Here is a 22,583-nt window from a genome sequence, read left to right as displayed (position 1 = left end):
GGATCAAACTTGGGTCCTTGCGCTTGGGGGAGGCAGGCAGCGGAACCACTGAGCTACATCCTGGGCCCTGGGTTATTCCTTTTTATTTCTGTTTTTCATTCTTTTTTTTTCACTAGTCCATATTTGCAGTACACAATGGTCACATTCTTTGTGGGGGTTGGTACATGTACATAACACATCTGAATTCATCTTTTATTCCCTTTGCTTCCCCTTCCCTTTTTTCTGCTTCCTTCATCTCTTGGTCCTGTGATTTCTGAAGGGAAATTTTTGTTTTCTATAAAGGAGCAAGAGACAAAGGAATTACTATAGGGAGGAAAATACATGACACTTGCCTGAGGCAGCACGTGTGCTGTCCGTCTGTCCGTTTCCTTTGGAGAGCACCTGGCTCATGCACATCCCCAGGCTGCTCACAGAATGCCTACCTCGAGGCCACACTGCACTCCTCTGCCCTATACGTCACACATGTCAAACTAGCTGCCTCCTGTGTTGTGGACTTATGCCTAGCACAATTCCCTCGTGTTCCCTAGGAGGTGTTCTTTCTTATAGGGAGAACATTCTGTGCAGTCGCTAGATAGACGGTGAACCTGCGGGAAGACATAAAGTATCACACCATGGATCGTCCCAAAAGCAGATCGGCCAGGCAGAGAGTTCAAAACTATGAGTAAAAGAGAGACCATCATTGCGCCCAGCCTGGTGGCACACACCTATAATCTGGGAGGCTGAAGCAGGAGGATTGTAAGTTCCACTCTAGCCAGAGGAACTTAGCAACCTAGTAAGAACCTGTCTCCAAATTTTTTTTTAAAAGGCTGGAGACGAGCTCAGTTTGAAGGCCCTGGGTTCAATCCCCACTACTGGGGGCAGGGGCACAGTCAGAAATGTACCTGTTGGGGCCTGGTGACTCAGCCAATGGAGAGCAGCTTCTCCCAGTGCACCACCCAGCACTCCCATAAGCACCACAGAGATAAAAATTGAGTGACATATATGAAGGTTGAGGAGAGGCTCTGAGAAAAGGGAAATAGGGCAGGTTGTGACTGCTAGGCTGCGTGGGCTACTCTCAGTGTCTGTAGGGACTGGGAGACCACAGCTCTCTGGGTCTGGCTGAGGGAGACAGAGGAGAGACTGGGTTTCAGCAAGATCACCACACAAGTTTGTGACCTGGAGCAGGGCAGAGCAGAACATGGTCATACTGCCTTTCCTCCCCCCCCTTTTTTTTTTTAACAGAAGGAAATTGTAGATTTTTTAAAAACATGTACAAGAGAGTCTCCAAGGGAAAAGGACAAAGGTCCGGAGGCCAAAAGCTTACAGACCTTTTTTTTTGGTGGTGGTGGCACTGGAGCTATATTCCAAGGCACTTTTTATTTTGAAATGGGATCTCACTGAATGGCCCAGGCTGGTCTCAACTCTCAGTCATCCTGCCTCAGCCTCCCAAGTGTGGGGAAGGATGATAAATTCTGCAGATGTGCAGAGACAAAGGGGCCTTGGGTAAGGTGCAGAAAGTGATGATGTGGTGAGCAGGAAATGCATGGGGAAACCAAGCAAGGTATTGTTTTAATAGGTTTCTTTGGGCAGGTTGATGTCAGCCTAACTGCAGGTCTCTGCTGGTAGGTGTTCTCTGCCTGGCGCAGCGAGGGCACCGTTTGATTACAAGTTTTATAACTTGCCTTTAGATAGAAAAGGGCCGAGCAGAGACTCTGTTCTTATCTGCTGTTTTTCAAGTGCCTTTGGTTCTGGATAATCAATGCACCAAGCAGCATGTTGGAGGCGGCCCATCCTGAAAACTTTCAGCCGTCTGCTCCTGCTTATGATTCCATAATTTGTCCATTGTGGAAAAGCTGGAGTTGTAGCTCACCATCTCCTGTTCCTAATCAGTAACCTGCAAAGACTGCTGGTAGAGCATGACTCAGGGGTCACTGTTATGTGCCGTCCTTGCTGTCGGGACAGGGCAGGGATGTCAGTGAGCTGGGGGGCTGTTAATGCCTCCACACCCTCTTCACTGTCGGTTGCTTCTGGTTGGTGCATCTTTCTTTCTTCCACTTCCGTTTTAATGGGCCAGTTCAAGGCTTTCTCGCCTCGGCTACAACTTGCAGTCCCCTTGGATCTGTTGCCTTGTTTCTAGAAACACAAGTCTGCTTCAGAGCCTCTCTCCAAGCAGCTCTGTGGAGCTGTCTGTTCAGGATCGGGTGTGAGCTCGGCTTGCAGAGGTTCGGCCTGCAGAGGTGCGGCCAGCCATGTCCTGATATCTGGGGAGCTAGCCTGCCTGGGGTGGGGCTGAATTGTGGCCTGGATTCTGAGTGCTGTGGGGCTGCACAGACACACAGATTACCACCCACCCAGTGATGGTTCATATTCCAGCCAGTGCTCTCTCACATGCTTCCTCTTGTGTTTTCATTTACACTGACATCATCTTACAGGGTGTGTGTGTGTTTGTGTGTGTGTGCACGCACATGCATGCTGCAGATCAAACCCAGGCCATTATGCTTGCTAAGCAAGCACTCTACCACTGAGAAAAGGCTATGGCCTTTACACAGCTGTGATCTTAACATATTAACCAATGTTGTTGGAAAGACCGCTTCTCGGGCTCATCAGAGTCCCCTTGTCCAGGGAACATGGCCCATGGGCCATGGAACTATTGTTCCTGATCCCCCACCTGTTACCCCAGCCCGATCCTCCAAGCTACACTTCTGCAGGCCACAAGAAGTGTTTATAAGTGAGTAGGAATAAAGTAAGAAAAGAAGGGGAAAAATGGAGGAAGAGAGAGAAACAGATGCGGGTAGGATAGCTCTAGGAGGATGGAGGTGGGGAGGAGTAGCTGCGCCTGGCTTCAGAGGCATGGAGAAGCCTTTACAGCAGGATGGCCTTCAAATTGAGTTTTGAAATGTGGATGAGAATTGGGTAGAGGAGCACATTCCCTAGAACAGTCACAGACGGTAGCTCAGAAGAGGGCATAGATGGAAAGTCCAGCGTGGCTGGAGTACGGGGTTGTGGGAGTAAGAGGGCAGAGGATGTGAGAAACAGGCAGACGGGGGCAGTGTGAGGGCCGCCTTGTGGAGCTGGACTTTATACACAGGACTAATACAGAGCACAGACACCCTGGGTTCTGTGGAAACTGGCGTGAAGGAGTTTAATTTAGTTTAGGAACTGTTTGCAGTGCCAAAGTGAAGTAGCGTGCAGTCAACTGGGAGTGAATGCAGGGCTCATTTGTGAGTCATGTTCAGTAAAATAAAGGATTCTTGCAATTTAAGTATTTGTGGGTGCTGAAGATGGCAAGTTGAAACTTTTCTGAATCACTTCTGGCTTTAGGAGAGGGATTAATGGCTGAATCTTTTGTTTAAAAGCCTGCATTAAATAGGATGCCATTCTTACACCATGAATGACGTCTCATCAGTTAAAGCGCCTAAGGAATGGAGAGCCAAGATTTAGGACTGGCATTGGGTATGAGAATTTAAGATGTTTGGTATCTCTGCAAAGATATTGGAGTCTATGAGCATAAAGGATTTCCATCTCTTTTAAAAAGTGGGTTCATATTATGTAAAAGCAACTCAAATTCTAGCTTGAATAAATACGCTGTGTAGTTTTTTTGTCTTTATTTGGTTTTTATTTTTTGGTTTTTTGAGACAAGGTCTCACTATGCAGTTCGGGCTGGCCTTGAACTCACTATGTAGCCCAGGCTGGCCTTGAACTCATGACAGTCCTCCTGCCTCAGCCTCCTGAGTGCTGGGATGACAGGTGTGTACCACCATGCTCAGCTTCCCTGTGTAGTTTTTACCAATTACCAATTTACCAAAATTGACTGTCAAAGCACAACATCTTCAAAAAAGACATGACGTAATTCTCAGTGTACAGTAGACCCCAGGAATGCTCTGCTCCCCCCCCCCATTGGGGGTGGGAGAAGGTCTCACTGTGTAGTTCAGGCTGACCTTGAGATCACTTCTTGCCCCTCACTGGCCCCACACCCTACTCACACCTCACTCCCAGCGCTGCTCGTGTTGCATGTGTGTGTGTGTGTGTGTGTGCTCATGGGAGAGTTTGCTCCCTGTTCTTGCTAGTAGGTACTGATGTCTTTGGTGTCCCTGTTACCTGGAATGGTCAGATGTCCCCCTTTCTGATGCCAGCGAAGGGTCCTCAGTCTCCTTGAGGACATTTCCTTAGGCATGACTCTAAGGTGTCACCATCCTGGTTAGGGTGTCCGAGCAGGGCTTACAGAAGGCCTGACTTGGTCACGTCCATAGAGAGAAGAGACTGCCTGACCCAGTCACCTCTAGTCACAAATAAAGGGGAAGAAGAAAACAGTTCTGTAAGGCATTTGGGCATCATTCAACACCTGGCAGTGCCACCTGCCCTCTGTGAATAAGCCCCCTGCGTCAGATGCCATCAGACGCGACCATCACCTAGGTTAGTGAAGGGCAAAGACGGCCACTGTTACTGGGTAGCTCCTGAAAGTGGCTCAACAAATAGTTACCCAGTTCTGGGTTGCTCACCTTTCCTTCTGGAGTTAGATTACAGGTTCTTCTCTTGAACAAAGAATTGAATGAAATGAGCAAAAAGCAGTGGCAAAGTTTATTTGAAAAAGTAAGAAGAGTGAGGGAGAAACTGGCTCTGCAGAGCAAGCTTGGACCAAGTAAAAGAAAAAAAAGCAAGAAAAAAGTACACCCTGGAGGACACAGGGCATGCTATCATGAGGAAAGCCCCAGTAGCAAGCTCTTCTTGGCATCTGTGTCTGTCCAGATCTCGGGGAAATCTGTGAGAACTTATAAGTATAGGTCCTGAGGGGCGGTGCTGGGATCTCAGCCTCAGGCTGACCTCAGGTCTAGGCATCATATTGAAAACCTGCTCAAGTTCTTGCAAGAAGTCCACTCACAGGGCTTTGGGGGTTGTTCTGCACACACATAGTGGGATCTTTAATGAACAAATCCTGCCCACTTCCCCACCCAGCTCTGCCGTGCCCTACTGTCCTATGTCACCACCAGGATTGGCATAAACCGAGTGTGACCATGATGGCAAAGAAAGTGGTAACAATTGTTACATTGTTTAATAAAAAGAGTATTTACAATTGTATTGCATTTAATTGTTACCTTCCTAATTCATTCTGTCTCATCAGCCTTTTTTTTTTAATTGCTGAAGATTGAATCCAGGGCCTTTGCACTGAGCTGTAATCCCAGCCTTTCTTTTTAATTTTATTTTCATTTTGAGATAGGGTCTCCCCAAGTTGTTACGTTGCCCAGGCCAGTTTCAAGCCTGCCTCAATCTTCCAGAGTGCCGAGATTACAGGTGTGTGCCACCACACCTGGCTCAGCGTGATTTAACAAAACAGAACTCTTTTTCTGGCTTTCACTATTTTGGAATGTGTATATTAAAAGATTCTGAGCAATCTTGAGAAACAACCTAATGCTTTTTGAGAATGGATGTTTCTAGTATAGGTGTGACATTGCCGGGGTAAGAATAATTTTGAATTTCTTAAAGTCATTTTTTAAAGTATAATTATCGAGCTACACGTTTGATTACAAGAGCTCCATTTTTCTCTTTGCTGCATTGTGATTGCCCTCTGGGAGTCTTCAGAGCCAGCCTACTTAGAGCAGGAGCCTCTGCCTTCGACCGAGCAGCAGCCAGTGCTGGACTGTGCTAGGTGCTGCCCAGTACCGACAGGGGCATCCCGAGGGCCGGGGGCAGGCGGAGGGCGCAGGGTGGAGCCTGGCTGACCTGTGCCTGTCTATCTAGGGCCTCAGACATGGAGATGACCCTAGAGCGAGCCGTGAGCATGTTGGACGCCGACCACACGCCGCCGGCCCGGGTGGCGGCCGCGGCCACCTTCATCCAGCACGAGAGCTTCCAGAAGGCGGAGGCCCGCAGGAGGGTGCGTACCGGCTGCGCTGTGCGGGCGTCCCTGCGCCAGCACCGGCCGCTCATTTAAGTCTTTATAACTCTTCGCTAGGGTTTGGTTTCAGTGATTTAATTTAAGAGGAAATACTCATTACGTAAAATCCTTGGAAATGTAGAAAGTCGGTTGCTGCAGGAGCCTCCCTCTTGGCCTGACGACTCAGAGCCTCCCCTCTCAGAGAGAGAGATTTAAGCTCTTATTTTCTATATTTTAAAAATATAGAAATAGAAGCGATAGCTTGTAACTGTTTTCGTTCCACTGTTTTATGAACATACTACGATAATCATTCAAGGCAGTTTCATCCGTCTATCTTTTGACGGTTCCGTAAGTGTTCCTATAGGACAGAGCCCAGCGTTGGGACCGGTGAATCGTGGCATATTTGTTTTGAAAGTGGCGTGTTAGGGAGATGTTCAGTAAAGAGTGAGTCTCCCCCACTCCGGACTTCAGCCTCAGCCCCTCGCCTTCTCCCCAGTCAATTTGTGGGCGCCTTTCTGGAGACATCTTGTGCATGCGGAATCAACTGTTGGAATCTAAGCACTGGCCAAGTAAACTTTTCAATTCAAATTAAAATCACAAATAGCAGCATACTATGTTTTCAGTTAGCACTCTACAGTGGACCCTTGGCTTATGAACCCAGTTCATTCACAAGGGCTGGTTGTAACTCAGGTTGGTCAATTGAAGGCTCAGGCTCTTCTACACAGCCTTCCAAGTCTCTCTCCTGTACACCACACGGGAATGGATGTTGTAATGTTCCTTCCAGAACTCTTTTAAGGGTTAAATCTGTATTTGAGACCATCTGGAACCACAAGCAGCCAGCATCCATTCGGGTCGAGACTCAAGACTTTGTAAGTTAAAACTGAAATTCTGGTTGTAACCCGAGTTGTTCATCAGGCCAGTCATAACTCGAGGGTCCACTGTAACTTAGAAATCTTCCATGTATAAGCCCTTTATCATTCTTTAAAACTGCTATATTGATTTCTGTTGTCTAAATGTACTTTTGTTTTATTTTTTGTGGTTCTTGTAATGAAACCCAGGGCTTCACATGCTAGGCAAGTGCTATCTCGCTGAGCTCTAACCCCAGCCCTAAATATACCTGGTGTATTGGTTCATTTTAAACAGCTTCAGGAGCTACAGTTTGATAAAGTTTTGAGGTGCGTTTTGACCTTATGAACCCTTAATCACAGTCAAGATAATGAGCATATCCATTTCTCTAGAGGGGTCCTTTCGAGCTGGGGATGGAGCCCTGTGGCAGGGCACTTGCTCAGCGTATACAAGGCCCAGGGCACTGCCCCAGCACCTGTTGCTGTGCCCCATGTGATCTGTACATCCCACTCGGTGCCAGCAGCATCCATCCTTCAGAGATAGCCTGCTTTCCATAATTATGGATTAGAGTGCATTTTCTAGAATTTTAGGTTAGTGGAATTTTGTTGTGTATATGCTTTTTTTGTCTGGATTATTTTACTCAGCTTGTCTCCATGTGATGTGTTTCAGAAGTTTGGGCTTTAATAAAGCTGCCAGGAACATTTGTGTCGAAGTTTCCACACAGACAAATGCTTCCATTTCTCTCGAGACAATCCTGAGGCGTGGAATGCTCAGGTGACATGGTTGGTGTGTGGCTGACAAACTGTTTTACAAAGTAGCTGTGCTATTTTGCACTCTCACCAATGTACCAGAGCTCCAGTCCCTCTGCATCTTAACACTTGTCATTTTAGCGTTAATTTAGCCTGCTCATTTGTAGTAATTGTTTCTTTGTGGTTTTAACATACATTTTACCAGTCATTAATGAAGTCGAATATTTTTTAAGTGCTCATTTGCCATCTGCATATCTTCTCTGGTGGAAGGTGTGTTTGATTCTTTTGCCCACTTACTTATTTGTTTCCTTATTGAATTTCTCTTTCAGTGCTAGGAATCAAACCTAGGGTCTCATGCAAGTGAGGCAAGCACTCTACCACTGAGATACATCCCCAGTTCTTCCTGAATTTTGAAAGTTCTTTTTTTTGTAGTTTTGTGAAGCAGGGTCTCACTGTGTAGTTCAGGGCTGGCCTTGCACTCACTGTGTAGCCCAGGCTAGTCTTGAACTTGTAGCAATTCTTCTGCCTCATCCTCCCAAATTCTGGGACTATGGGCATGTGCCACCATGCCCAGCTGAAAGTTCTTTATATATTCTGTATTCAGATTGTTTTGCAAATCTATTATTTGGAACTCCTTTCTCTCAGTTATACTTCGTTGTTCAGTCTCTTAATAGTTTTTCATTTTAATAGAGTTCAGTTTATCAAATGTTTTCTTTATACATCAGATCATGCTTTTCATGATATATTTAGGAAATCTTTCCCTACTGTAAAGATTAGAAAATATTCTCATTTTCTTCTAGAGATTTTATTAGAAGTTAGATTTTATAGTTGTTCTGTCGTTGTTTAGGCTGGTCTAGGTCTTTTGCATTTCCATTTCCATTTCCATTTTACAATCTGCTCATCGATTTCTTTAAAAAAAAAGAAAAAACCTGCTAGAATTTTGTTTGCAATTGCATTAAATCTGAAGATAGATATGGGCAGTTGATATCGTAATAATACTGAGTTTTTGGACCCATCAACATGGTATTTCACTTTATTTAAGTCTTTAATTTTTCTCAAATATTTTTATAGTTTTTACTCAGTCTTTTGTATCTTGTGTCATATTTATCCCTAAGTTTATTACCTTTCTGGATGCTTTATCAGTGATACTGTTTTATATTGCAGTTTTTACATTTATTACATAGACATACAATTGATTTTTGTATATTGATCTTCCATCTTAAGATATTATTAAATTCACTTATTAACTCTGGTAGCATTTTTTAAGATTCCGTCAGTTTTCTACATAGAATCTTTCTTCTCAAACTGAATGCCTTATATATACTTTGTTTCTTCCCTTCTTTCCTTCTCCCTCTTTGTTTGGGTAACAACCTCCCTTACAATCTTGAAAAGAACTGCTGATAATGGGTGTGTTGTCTTTTTCCTGGTCTTGTGGAGAACATAGTCTTTTTCCATAAAATAGAATGCTACTTGTAATGATCACATCAAAGAACTTTTCTTTTGCCCCTACTTTAATGGAGGTTTGTTTTTTTTTTTAAATTAGGAATGGGTATCGAATTTTGTTAAGTGCTCTCTATGAATTTACTATAATATATAATCTATGGTTTTTAATTTAAATTTTACTATAATGGTAAATTACCTTTTTGTTTTGTTTTGTTTTTGTTTCTTTGCAGTACTGGGGATTGAACCCAAGGCCTTTGTACTGAGCTACATCCCTAGCCTTTTTCTCATTGTGTATCTTAAGATAAGGTGTCACTAAGTTGTCCAGACTAAGCTCTAACTTGCAGTCTTCCTGCCTCAGGCTCCCAGAGTGTTGGGGTTATAGGTATGTTCTATCACATTTGGCTGTGATTGATTTTAAAATGTTATCCCATTCCTGGTACAAACCTTACCTGGTTATGAAGTACTAACAGTTTATATTTTTTATTAGACTTGCTAAATTTTTAAATTAATTTTATTGGTACATTTTAGGTATACAACATGATGACATTCATCATTGGGAACTTGTACCTTTATATGACATATCTTGGTTCTTATTTTTTCCCCTTTCCCCTGCCCTCCCTTTTTACAAAGACTGTTTCCAGTTTTTCCTTTTCTCATATTTATTCCTTTCCCTTCTTTCCTTTCCCCAATCCCTCCTACTTCCCCTTCCTCTTTGGACCTTTTCTTCCTATTTCACCTTATCTATTCTACATTTTGATCCTTATTTACACTTTCAGTTTCTCACACCAGAGAACCTATTTGGTATTTACACATGTGTGTCCTATTTATTTCACTTAAGAGTATGGCCTCAATGTGCATCCATTTAGCTATAAATGTCTCTGAACTTGCTAAATTTTTAAAATTTTTACATATATTTATAGATGTGATCTGTAGTTTTCTTTCTTTCGTAATGTCTTTGTTGGATTTTGGATTGAGTGTGATATTCCCCTCATAGAATGAATTGCACAATATTCCATCTTCCTCAGTTTGTCACAACAGTTTGGTCAGAATTAGTATTATTCCTTTCTTTCTTTCTTTCTTTCCTTTTTTTGGTACCAGGGATCAAACTCAGGACCTTGTGCTTGTGAGGCAGGCCACAGCACCACTGAGCTAAATCCCCGGCCAGTATTATTCCTTTCTCTTTTTTTTTTGGTCAAACTTGGGTCCTTCCGCTTGTGAGGCGGGTGGCGGAACCACTGAGCTAAATCCTCAGCCTATTATTCCTTTCTTAAATGTTTGATAGAACTCATCAGTGAAACCACCAGACTGAAGATTTTTTTGTGAGAAAGTTCAGAACTTCAGATTCCATTTCTTTAATTGATGTACGGCTCTTTGGGCCACCTGTTTCTTCTGTAGTGAGCTCTGGTATTTATGTCTTTCAGAGGATCTGTCCAGGTCCCCTAAGCTGTTCCAGTGCCATCCGTTTCTTTGTGCAGATGCATCTGCTGTCATTTCTCTCTTTCTGAAGGGTCTAATTGAGTGCTGGTGTGCTGGTGAGGAACTGCTTCAGTTTTTGTATATCATAAAGATAATGTCGTCTTGGCTTTTGAAAGATACTTTTTGCCACCTGTAGAACCTTACTTGGGTTGACAGTTTTTTTAATTCTCAGTATTAAAAATGCTTGTCCCAGTGTCTTCTGACTTGCATGTTTCAGACAGGAAATCTCCTGCTGTCCTTGTCCTTCTTCCTCTGTGTGCAGTGTCTCCCACACACCTCTGGCTGCTTTCAAGATCTGGTCACAGTGTGCCTGGTATGTTGGGTAGTTTTCTTTGCTTTTTTTGTGTTTGGGGGTTCACTGAACTTCTTAAATTTGTATCTGTTTTGGAACTTTTTCAATCACTAGTTCTTTTCTTTCCCCTGTTCCTTCCTTGGAACTATAATTATATGCATGTTAGGCTGCTGGAAGTTGTGGCACAGCTCATCAATATCCTGTCCTTTTTCTTTGCTTCCTTTTGGATAAGTTTAACTGTTATGCTTTAAATTTGCTAATCTGTTCTTCAGCAATTGTATTCAGTGTATTTTTTATTTCATACATTGTCGTTTTCATCTTTAGAAGTTGCATTTGATTCTTTTTTGTATCTTCTGTTTATATGTTCAAGTTTTGTCTTTACTCAGGGTATTTGGACATGTGGAAGACAATTAAAAATCACTACTTTAATCCTATAATCTGTGTCCAATATGGGTCATATTTTTTTGCATGTCTGGCAATATTTTTTGCTTTTTGCTTGCTTGCTTTCTAGCTTTCTTTCTTTCTTCCTTTCTTCCTTTCTTCAGTACTGAAGGTTGAACTCAGGGCTTCACACTTGGTAGACAAGTGCTCTACCACTGAGGTATACCTCTAGCCCTTTTAAATTTTATCATAACACAAGTTTTGGCAAGTTGCCCAGGCTGATCTTGAACGTGCAATCCTCCTGCCTCAGCCTCCCAAATAGACAGGATTACAGGCACCACCCCCCCATGCCTGGCTACTGACACTATGAATTTTATCATGTTTGATGCTGGTTATTTTTATATTTCGGTAAATATTCTGGGGTTTTTTTGGTACCGGAGATCGAACTCGGGTCCCTGCACCTGCGCAGCAGGCGGCGAAACCACTGAGCTAAACCCCCCGGCCCTCGGTAAATATTCTTGAACTTTACTTGGATGCAATTACGTTGCTTGGAAGCAGTCTGATATTTTTCAAATCCTGGTTTTAAGATTTAGGCAGAACCAGAGCAGCCATTTATTCTAGTGTGAATCATTCCCGCTTCAGTCCCAAAGAGAATTCTACTATTAATACCATTAATACCAGAATACCATTAATTTGGAGGTTTATCTGGTTGGCTCTTGGAAAGTTACTCTTCCTGGAGCTACTCTTAAATCCTTCTGTTTGGTTACTGTCCTGGCCTCAGGCAGTTTCTGTACATACCTGCATAGTTCACACTCTACTGGGTACTGGAGGGGCCCCTCAGCAGATCTTAGCTCTCCTGTGCAGCTCTTTCCTCTGTAGTATTCAGTGCTCCCAGTCCTCACCCTCTGTCTAGTCTGCTGACTCTGAGTTCTGTCTCTTCACCTCTGCTTGTTAGATTTTCCCTTGCCGCTTTCCCTCATGGCCTGGGAACTCTATCAAGGTAGTGACCTGAAGCAGCTATAGGGGCTGTCTTGCTTGTTTTCTTCTAAGTCTTGGAATCACTTCCATCCTTTACTCAAGTTCAGTTTCTGTAAGCGTTTTATATTTCGGCTGGGTTTGGTTTGGTTTGGTTTGGTTTTGGTTAGGTTTTGGTTTTTTGAGAGAGAATCTTGCTTTGTAGTTCAGGCTGGTCTCAAACTTACTATGTAGCCCAGGCTGGCCTCAAACTCATGACGATCCTCCTGCCTCAGCCTCCTGAGTGCTAGGATTACAGATGTGCCACCATGCCCAAGTTATCTGGTTTCTTAATTGTTTCAGGAGGGAGGTAAATTGAGTCCTTGCCATTGATCCATTTTAATTTTGATCAATAGTTCCTTGAAGAATCCACCTAAAACTTGTACAAATTTACCCGCCCACCAAGTGTATCAAGTGCCGGTTTTCAATACCATTTGGTACCACACATACGTTTCTTTGTTGTTTTTGCTAATCTGATAAGCAAAAACAAGCATCTTACAGAATAAAACCTTATTTTCTGAAATCAAGACCGTAGCTTATTGGTTAATGAAATAAAGTTACAGTTAAAAATCCTTTTTTAAATTACACCCACACACTTTTATATTTGATGTTGCCTTTCCTGCATAAACTGTGCCCATTATCATCTGCCCTGATTTTCTCTACAGTGGAAAGAGAATTTAATGGTGCCAGTTCACTTAAATTCAAATCCTTCTTGAATTTTGCACTTTCTCTAATCTTTTACATTAACTTTACCCACAACTGACTACAGAGATTTCTTAATCTTTTTGTTTTTATCTAGTATTTCTAAAATATTCAAATCACTTTTCAGAGAAACAGAACACTTTCCATACTTACATTTCATCCACATGCAAGAGTAGGTAAATAAATTATACAATAACAAATACAAATGACTTAAAGACACTGGGAAACAAACCACGGTTATTCCCCTGAACGTGTAACTCAACTAGTAAAATAGAAATACGGAGATCACATAGTGTAGCTGTCTTGGGTACTTTTTTCACTGCTGGGACAAAACACCTGACACTCACAAGTTAAAGAGGAAAGGTTTATTTTGGCTCACAGTTTGTAGAAATTTCAGTCCATAGTTGGCTGGATCCAAGGCAGGGTGACATGGCAGAGGGGCATCACAGAGGAGAAACCGTTACAACAAAAACATAACTTTTACATTAGTACAAAATTATGTCACCCCACACATTGTTATTAGTAGTTTTTAAATTCATGTTATTAACTCAGATCTGTGGCCCAAACTGTGTCATATACTTGTTCTGTTAATAGTTTGTTTATGTGGCCTGATGCACACCTAGAGAAAAACATACAGCAAGGATACTTGAGGTGAGAAAAGCCCAACATCTTTGTTTCTGACCTGGAAAGACTTTTCTGTTAAAAATAAGTGACTTTAAAAAACATATTTTAAGTACTTAATTCTTTTTTTTTTTTTTTTTGGCACCAATTGAACCTAGGACCTTGTGCTTGCAAGGCAGGCGTGGTGCCACTGAGCTAAATCCCCAGCCCATTAAGTATTTAATTTAAGCAAATACTAGATAGTAAAATAAGTAGCAGTTTATTACAGAGGAGCAAGCAAGCCTTTTAGCATCTCTTAAAACAGTTAGAATTAGGCCACATAAACAAACCAATTACAGAACAGGTAAATCATAGCTATTAATCCTTCAACAACAGCAAAATTACTTTCTAAACCAACTCTTAACTAGAATATTAAATGAGTTGTGCTCATATAAATTATTAACTTCAGGATATCTTAAAATGCATTTTAACTTGATCTGTAGTTTTACAAAAGCTTCCATTTTGAACTATTTATTGTCTCCTTATAATAGTTATTCTGAAAGTACTTAAAGGAGCAGATATCTTTTGATCTTATATCAGTGTTAAAACAATAGGCAGACAATGAAATACATTTAATAGGCTCAAATACGTTATTATTTATAAATTTTAAGAAGCAAATACACATATTTATACTTAGCAAATATCTTTAGTATTTTAACTTAATTATAAATAACTCAGATGTTTTACTTATATATCCATATAATTTTTTTTTTGGTACCGGGGATGGAATCGAACTCAGGACCTTGTGCTTGTGAGGCAGGCGGTGGCACCACTGAGCTAAATCCCCAGCCCCCATCTAATTTTTAATGATTAGCTCTATATTGTGCTCAAAATGTAAAACACTGGACAAACCCAAGTTAATATCCCAAAATAAGTTTGTTTGTTTTTGGCTGAGGAAAAATAATTCTGAAAAATTGTAGTTAATAATTGGAAATTACATCTACATGTGCTATATAATACAATGCTATTTTTAAAACCTTTGAAAGGTTTTCTGGGGCTTTTGAATTCGAATACACTGACCCCAAGGAATTAATTTTTAACCAAATTTTGATGTCACCAAAAGCAAACTAACCTGGATAATAATGCCCATAAGTTAATGCATTTGGAAGACTATAAAGAAACTTTACTGGTCATGAGCATGTAAAATGGCAAAGCTCAGAAGACCTAGAAAGATCCACAAACTATAGGGGGAAATACTGGCCTGGCTCCATGTCAGTGATTTCTGGCTTGTCCTTCCAGAGTTGAGGAAGTTATTACCCAGGTAAACATGAACCCAGCTCTTTCAGGAAATCAGAAAGAAAGCACAGCATGGCTGGACAATGTATATTTACTCAGACACAAGGTAATGCATAAGACAAAACTGTCTGCTCCTTCTCGTAGACTCAGTAAGGAAGTTCTTAAGTGGACCTATATTAGATAGTGTCTAATAAACAGAAACCTTTCCCTTGCACCCAATTCTCTACTGTAATAAACCATAGGTATCAAACTCAGCTTCTGTTGAGCAGAATAACCAAGTAGAAGCTGCCAGTCTTTGTAAACTACCCTTGCTCAAGAAAGCTGTCCTGAGAGCATTCTGGCAAAAAACAACCCTGAAGGTGATGCAGTCATGACAAGAGACCACCATAGGGAGGGGAAGGAGGCAGGGCTGTTGCTTTTACCTGCTACTCACCAAAACCATGACTTGTGAGGTTCCCTGCCAGTCAGGAACTTAAAAGCTATAAGCCATCCTTCTTTTACTCAATGTTTGGCAGTAGTGAAATACTGTCTGTTAGGATCCCTTCTGCTAATACTAGAAACAGGCTTTTTACACTGACTATTGCTCCATAACATTTTTTTTTTTTTTTGGTACCGGGGATCGAACTTGGGTCCTTGCGCTTGCGCAGCAGGCAGTGAAACCACTGAGCTAAATCTCTGGCCCTACATAACATTTTTGAAAAGCTAAACTACTTAATCTTTTAAATGAAAGGATGCCCAGTGAGTGCTATATTAATGTGTGCCACATTTTATCAGTAACCAACCCACTCTCATCCCCAAGATTCTTGAGATCCTAACAAATTTAAAAATTTAATTACATTCCCTTTATGCTCTTGAGGCTCTTACAACCTTTGTGAAACTGAAATTACTCTTCCAAAATTCAGACAACTAAAATATAATTCTGATTGGCTCACACAGGTAAAATGCATGTTAACAGTTTTGAGGACATCTGTATTACATCTTTTAAAACATTTCCTTAAGTCAGATGAACAAAAAGGTATTTGATTTTATGCTTTCTAAATTATTGAGTGCTCTTATTTTAAAATCAAACTGGTGCCATCTAAATGATATAGAAACACAAGTACATACACAGACATTACATATAATATGCGTGCATACCAACATACATAAAACAAAGACTTAAATTTATTTACCAGCTTTTAAAAAGTTACACTATTAGGATGGCTTAATCCTAAATTTGAATATCTGAAGGTAAGATTCCTTATTGTAGCCAGGTGAGAAATACATACCTCAAAGGAGATTGCTTGCCCTGTTAATCTGAATTGGAATTTCCTGAAGCTTTTAATTTTTTTTAGTAACTTCTTATAGATTTTAGACAATTTAGAAGCTCTTACTCCAGGTCTTAGGACATTTTTTTCATTGTACTAACATTTATTTATACATAGCTTGTCAGAAATTTACACATCATATCCTAGCTTTATTGCTCAAAGCCTCTACTGTGGAAAAAAGAAACCAGTTCAGGCAGTACTCCCCACCAAGAAAAACACAAAGGCATCTGTAGTCAGATTTCTCTATTTTTCTGGTTAAAGAATGGTGATGACAGGAGAAAGAAATCAATTTCCAGCAAAGAGAGGCTTTGACAAATATTTTAAAGCACAACTGGTTTAGAACGAACAAAGGACTTTTAGCCAAAATGAGGGAAAATTTAAACCCCAATAAGAAACTCACCAACATATTAATTAATCCATTGTGATATAAATTACAAGTATTTCCTCCTGCTTTACCTTTCATTTTAAAACTTGCCCTGTAGTACCTTTTATTATATTTATATTCTTATGAAGTCAGATTTGTCAGTATTTTTCTTCAGGGCATCTGTATAATTAGATATTGTTTTAAAAGACAAGTCCTTACATCTAGATTGTTCTTTCAAAAGGTAATTATTGGATATTTCTCACTGACTCTTTACCTATATGTTTGTTCTATGGGAAGAATAACTAAAGATTTTAAAAGATGCTACAGTGAATCATTAGGCTAAATTTTGCTAAAAATTGGTCCTTTTATGGATACTCAGATAAATGTTTAAATCCTTTTCTATTCCCAGCTTTTAAAAACTGGCCATTATTGGGCCGAGGATTTAGCTCAGTGGTTCTGGCACCTGCCTCACAATAGCAAGGACCCGAGTTCGATAAAAAAAGAAAAAAAAGAAAAAAGGGCCGAGGATTTAGCTCTGTGGTTCTGCCACCTGCCTCAAAAACTGGCCATTATTATATGTATTTTCATTTTTAATATGAAGTTACTTTAATTTTTCTTTTATTACCTAAGTTGGGCTGTATTTCTGCTGGCTTTTAAATTACTAATTTGAGTATAAATATTTTGCTTACACATAGGATTAAATCTGTGCTTGTCTTAATTCTGTTTAATACTTTGTGAAATTGGAGATTGATCCCAGGGCCTTCACACTAAGCTACATTGCCAGTCCCAATTTTAATCTTTTTAAATTTTGAGATAGGATCTTAGTCACTTAAGTTGCTCAGGTTGGGCTCAAACTTAACATCCTCTTGCTTCAGCCTCCCAGAGGCTGCAACCCCATGCTTTACCTCTATTCTTAATTTTCTAACCATTAACTCTTACAGAGGGGTAAATGTAGAGCAAAGGCTGGTTTTGGGAATAATAGAATATGAAAGTTATCTTCAAAGTAAAAATGAATGTCTTTAGTGGAAAATCTAAGAATTATCCTGTTATAACCCAAGACCATTAACCAATGTTACTAATATTAAGAATGATGGTAAAGTTTTCAATTTATGTATGAAAGACCTCTACAATTTGGACATAAGGCAAAAAATTTAAATCATAGTAATTTAAAAACCCATGGCAGCTTTTCAGTCCTTACTGTGCCTGATTAGGACTGAACATTTGACACCTTACGTTCTTCTCTCCTTTTGAAGCACTCTCTTTTTTGTCTCACAGTCTTCTGCGTTGTTTCTCCTTCTCTCTGGCTTCTCCAAGATTCCTCTGTGGGCCACTTTATCTTCTACCTGTGCCTCAACTATTCATGCTCTTTAGATGTTCTCCTCAGCCTTTTCTTACTCCCTGACCTACCTCACTCCTCTGGCTTTACCTGTGACCTGGATACTGATAACTCATGACCTCCAGCCCTTATCTCTCCCTTGCGGTCCGCCCCACATACCCTCCGTTCCCAGACATCTCCACTAGACTCAGTGTCACCTCATCATGACTCAGCCTCACCTTATCTGAATGAATGCATGGCCTTCTCTTGCTTTTTTTCCCTCTACTCTCCAACCCTCCCACACTTGTTGTTCCTGCTGAGTTGTAAGGGGGGATTGCTAGTAGTCTGAGCAGACTTTCAGGAGTCACTCAGAGGTGGGTTTGAATCCCAGTAGCATAATTACTTTGGCCGACCTTGGGCAGGAAAGACACTCTACCTCTTCAAGCCTCCACTCTCTTAGCTATAAAGTAGAAATAATTGTACCCTACAAAGAGTTGTTACAAGAATAAAATCAGAGAATAATGTATCGCCTACCAGAAATAATAATTCTCCTACCCAAAATACTTGAGACCAAAGGTTGTTTAGAGTTTGGATTTTTTTTTTTCAGATTTTGGAACATTTACATATAGATAATGATGTACCTTGGGGTTGCAACCTGGGTATAAGCACAAAATTCATTTATATTTCATATACACCTAATATATATAGCCTCAAGGTAATTTATACAACATGTTTAATGTTTTTGTGCGTGAAACAAACCATTGTGACATGGAATTCTCCACTTGTGTCATGATATTAGTGCTGAAAACATGTTGGATTTGGAAATGTTTCCAATTCTGGATTTTGGATGAGAGGTGTTCAAACTATATTTGTTTTCTCCATGAATGTAGTTCTTTGAGGTAGTCTGACATCAGAACTTGAGCAGTCTTTGAACCTTCAGTTTCTGTTACTGTCAGATACACTCAGTCCTCAAAGTCCTCCTAAAGCCGCTCCTAAAAATGCCTTGGATCTACACACAGCTCTGCTCCCTCCCGCTTTAGCATCACTGTCCTATCCTGTCCCTCTCATCTGTTAACCCAGCTGCCTCCTAATCCAGTCCCTGCCTCCATCCTTCCCAGTCCCAGCCCAGTCTCTGTCCAGCACCAGGGAAACCTTTCCAGTAACTTCCCTTCTTGCCTGAAAGTTACAAGGCAGAGCTCTTCATTTAATCTGTAAAATCCTTTTAAAAATAGTTTCGTTTCCATGCCTACTTCTGGTTTTAGAACTGAAGTGTTAGCAATTGCCATGTATGTTTTGCAAAATCTTCCTATAAGACTAATTCAAGTTTATTATGAATTTGAGAAATTAAGAAACAAAAAAGAAAAAAGCATACCTACAGTCCCACCATTGTCATTGTTTTTCCTCTAATTTTTAATTCATATATTTACACATCCTCAATCAAGTTGAATTTGTATCTTTGTTTGTTGGTATTTTGAAATTTTTTTAATCCAGGTATATTGTGCATGCCTATAATCCCAGAACTTGGGCGTGTCAAGAGTTCAAGGCCAAAAAATAAAATTCAATGAAAGGTAATTCTTAAAGCGTGAATAAATGCATCTTTATTTATAATAGCAGATCCCATTCATGATGTATCTTCACCACTTCTCCCAAATTCCCTCATCTCATTTCCTTTATGCCTGTGTTTATGAGTGGAAATGTTTTATTCCATTTTTAAAATAGCATATTCATTATCTCATAACACTAATATTTTAAAAACCTCAGCTTCATGGTGACATTTCAGTGGTGACAGTAGTAGCTCCCATGTGCTGAGTCACCCCTGTGTGTGCAGCACGTGACTACAAACCTGCAGGGTCCCCATATGACTACTGGGGGTCTGAATGACATAAAATGTCAGCTCCAGCCCTGCTCTGCGCCTTCCATGGAGACTGCAACAGACAGCGATGTGAAAGTTGTCTACCAGTCTTCTCTGTTGTTGGGTATTTTTCATTATTACAAATAATGCAGTTGCTGTTTTTGTGTATTAGTCTGTGTCTACGCTTCAAATGTTTTCCTAATGAAGGTCACCAGGAGTGAATATTTTAAAAGTTTTGATACACAATGCCAATTGCCTTCCTGAAAGGTTAAACCAATTTACGAGGAGTGATTAATTCTAATGGGATGGAAAGGAGAGGAAGGGAATGACATTTCATGGAGGAGGTGACATTTGAGCTGGGTCTTGCAGGATGAGCAGCAGGAAGGTAGAGTGGGCAGGACATGGCAGTGGGAAGTCAGCGAGAAGCGGCTGACAGCACTGCAGCGGGGGTCTCCTTGCTTGTTGCCACCTAAAAGCCCATCACTGACTTACTGCACAATTGGCAGGAAGAGTGTCAGCATGAAGCCAGGGAGAGTTAAAATTCTAATAGGTGATGCTGCCCTTTCATAAATGTAGAAATGAAAGCTTTTTTGAAGTTCTATGACATTTATAGTAGTCATTTGTTTGTTTGTTTGTTTGTTCATTTCCTCGAACTGAGAAACCTTCTGAGGATTCAGTATAACTAGGAAACTCAGCAAACCTCTCCAGTCCTAACGTGTGCAGGATTCATCATCTCCCACCCTCTCGTTCATCCCCCGGAGGAAAAGGCTCCCAACTTGCATTTAGTATGATATACATCTATTTGGATAAATGAGACCAAAACCTATTTTTAAGCCTGGGATAAGTTCCAGACACTCAGGAGTCAAATTCCATAGCAGGTAGATGCGTAAGTAGCCAGATGTCAGCCTTTATCTGAGCACTGCATGTTCTGAGTGCCCTCTTTCCGGACTGAAGCAAGTGCTCAAAGCCAAAGGGAGAGAGGAGAAAGGGTATAGGAAGCTGACAGAGCCCCAGGGCTTCCACACACCATACCTCATTAATCCTCTCATGGCAGCTTGAAATGCAGTACAGCCAGTCAGGCATTTCACATCATATTTTGAAGAAGGCAACCTATAAATTGTAAATTAAGTCAATAAAATATATCTGGAGCTCTCAAAGTACCTCAGGATAGGGCCGGAGATTTAGCTTCGTGGTTCGACCACCTGCCTTGCAGGCGCAAGGTCCTGAGTTCAATCCCCAGTACCCACCCCCCAAAACAAGTACCTCAGGATAAGTAGAATTTTCCTTTTGCACCTGATGTATATGCTGCTACTATGAAGAGTGGGTCTAGCAGGCATTCATGAAGTTCATAAAGTATGAATTTTGCCACCTTAATGGCTAACTATGAAATAAAATGGAGAGAATTAGAGAAACATGAATTACAGGTTGTTTTCACATAAATTGTGTTCTTTGGCTTTTAAGAATGTGTAATAATGAGAATAGATGAGGTGGTCAAATAGATGGTTTGTTAAACAGGGTTTAAGGGATAGCTAAGAAATCTTTACCATTAGCATTAATACACAGATATATTAGAACGGCTTTAGTCATCGGCCAACAGAATTGTTCTAGCTGGGCTCCGTCTCCAGTCCTGCACAAGTCTCCTCTGAAGGGAGCTAATAAGAAGTACATTGCTCCTCAGTAGCAATGAAGCCTTAAATGTATCAAAAAATGTCCTCTGTATTGACAGATCATAGGATACTCTATTCATAGGTATACTTATTATATATGTATATTTATGGGGCTTTATGTACAATTTGTATGGTTTTTATGTTTCAGATTTTTTAAAGTACTTTCTTCCTAAGGTTCATCTTGCAAGCTATTTTGTTGTTTAGGTTATTTTGGAACCCTGATTTTTGTTCCAGCTTTCCTAATCTTTCCCCAAGACCTAACAAAGGGCTGTATTTATGTAAGCTTGGAAGGCTTTGTTCTAAATGCTGTTTGTTTATGCTATTTCTATGAGAGGAAGGTTGGAGCTGGATATATAGAAAATATGCACACATGCCCTGGGCCAGGTGCACACCCTCTTCTGGGCACCTCCACACCTGAGGGCCCCATTGGAAAGGGAAGTTCATCATATCCGTAGTAACTGACTCCCCAAGAACTTCCAGCTGGGAATAATGGTGCACATCCATAATCCAGCACTCTGGGAGGTAAAAGGTGGCCAGTTCAAGCCCACCCTGCACAACTTAGTGATTTAGTGAGATCCTGTCTCAAAATAAAAAGTTCAGGAGGCTGGGGACATAGCCCAGTCTAGAGACCCTTGGTTCAATCCTCAGTACTTAAAAAAAAAAAAAATGGTTGCAAGTGGGAGCCTGTGAGAAAACCATTTGTTTCCATTAAATACTCAAAGCAATTGATCAGGAAATGCATTTGGCATTAGATCACATTGCTACTAAGATTGCCATGATAAATGAATTTTTATTCTATTGATGAAGGTGATTTCTATTCATTGTATACTCAAAAGTTTTTTTCTGGACAAAGCACTTGTGTAATTTGGTGTTCTTCTATAAAAATTTCCCTTACTCCCTAGACCTTAGCTGTCTTCTTTCTTGTTATGCTGAAGTTCTTATCACTTAACTCTACCTGTTGCACTACTCCTTCATCACACAGCCTTTTCCCTTGAAGCTCTTTGATGACAGGCCCTGCCTCCCAGCAGGCATGTAACATGCAAGGTGAGTCTCTGGTTGTGCCACATAGAGTTGTAGAGTGATGAGTATCATAATCAACATGGGGGAACTCCATCTTCATGCCACGCCAAACTCACAAGCATTGGAAATATGTATCCTCTTCTTCAGGTTTATCAGCTACGTGGCATCCCCAAGCTTCTGCAGCTGCTCAAAGTTCAGAATGAAGCCATGCAGCAAGCTGTGTGTGGGGCCTTGAGAAACTTGGTGTTTGAAGATAATGACAACAAGTTGGAGGTCGCGGAACTAAATGGGGTGCCCCGACTGCTGCAGGTGCTGAAGCAGACCAGAGACCTGGAGACTAAAAAGCAGATCACAGGTACTACTTACCAAATATTAAAGGACAGAGCACAGGCAGCCCAGCCAGGTGTG

The 22,583-nt window shown here is 41.0% G+C and overlaps 1 protein-coding gene across 4 annotated transcripts in view; it reads left to right on the top strand.

Annotated features, from left to right (window-relative positions):
- Positions 1-22,583, top strand: part of Pkp2 (plakophilin 2) — an 82,110-nt gene that overhangs the window by 19,491 nt on the left and 40,036 nt on the right. For all 4 annotated transcript variants that reach the window (XM_087200040.1, XM_004855013.4, XM_087200038.1 and 1 more), the window contains exons 4-5: positions 5,716-5,851; positions 22,323-22,530. In XM_087200040.1, the coding sequence (XP_087056166.1) occupies positions 5,716-5,851; positions 22,323-22,530 (344 nt within the window). The remainder of the gene's footprint in view (positions 1-5,715; positions 5,852-22,322; positions 22,531-22,583) is intronic.

This window comes from Heterocephalus glaber, unplaced genomic scaffold, assembly GCF_053883595.1.
Source record: "Heterocephalus glaber isolate CG9 unplaced genomic scaffold, H.glaber_assembly_v1.0 deba00001733, whole genome shotgun sequence".
NCBI classification, from domain to species: Eukaryota; Metazoa; Chordata; class Mammalia; order Rodentia; family Bathyergidae; genus Heterocephalus; species Heterocephalus glaber.
This window is presented reverse-complemented; position numbering and strand designations above follow the sequence as displayed.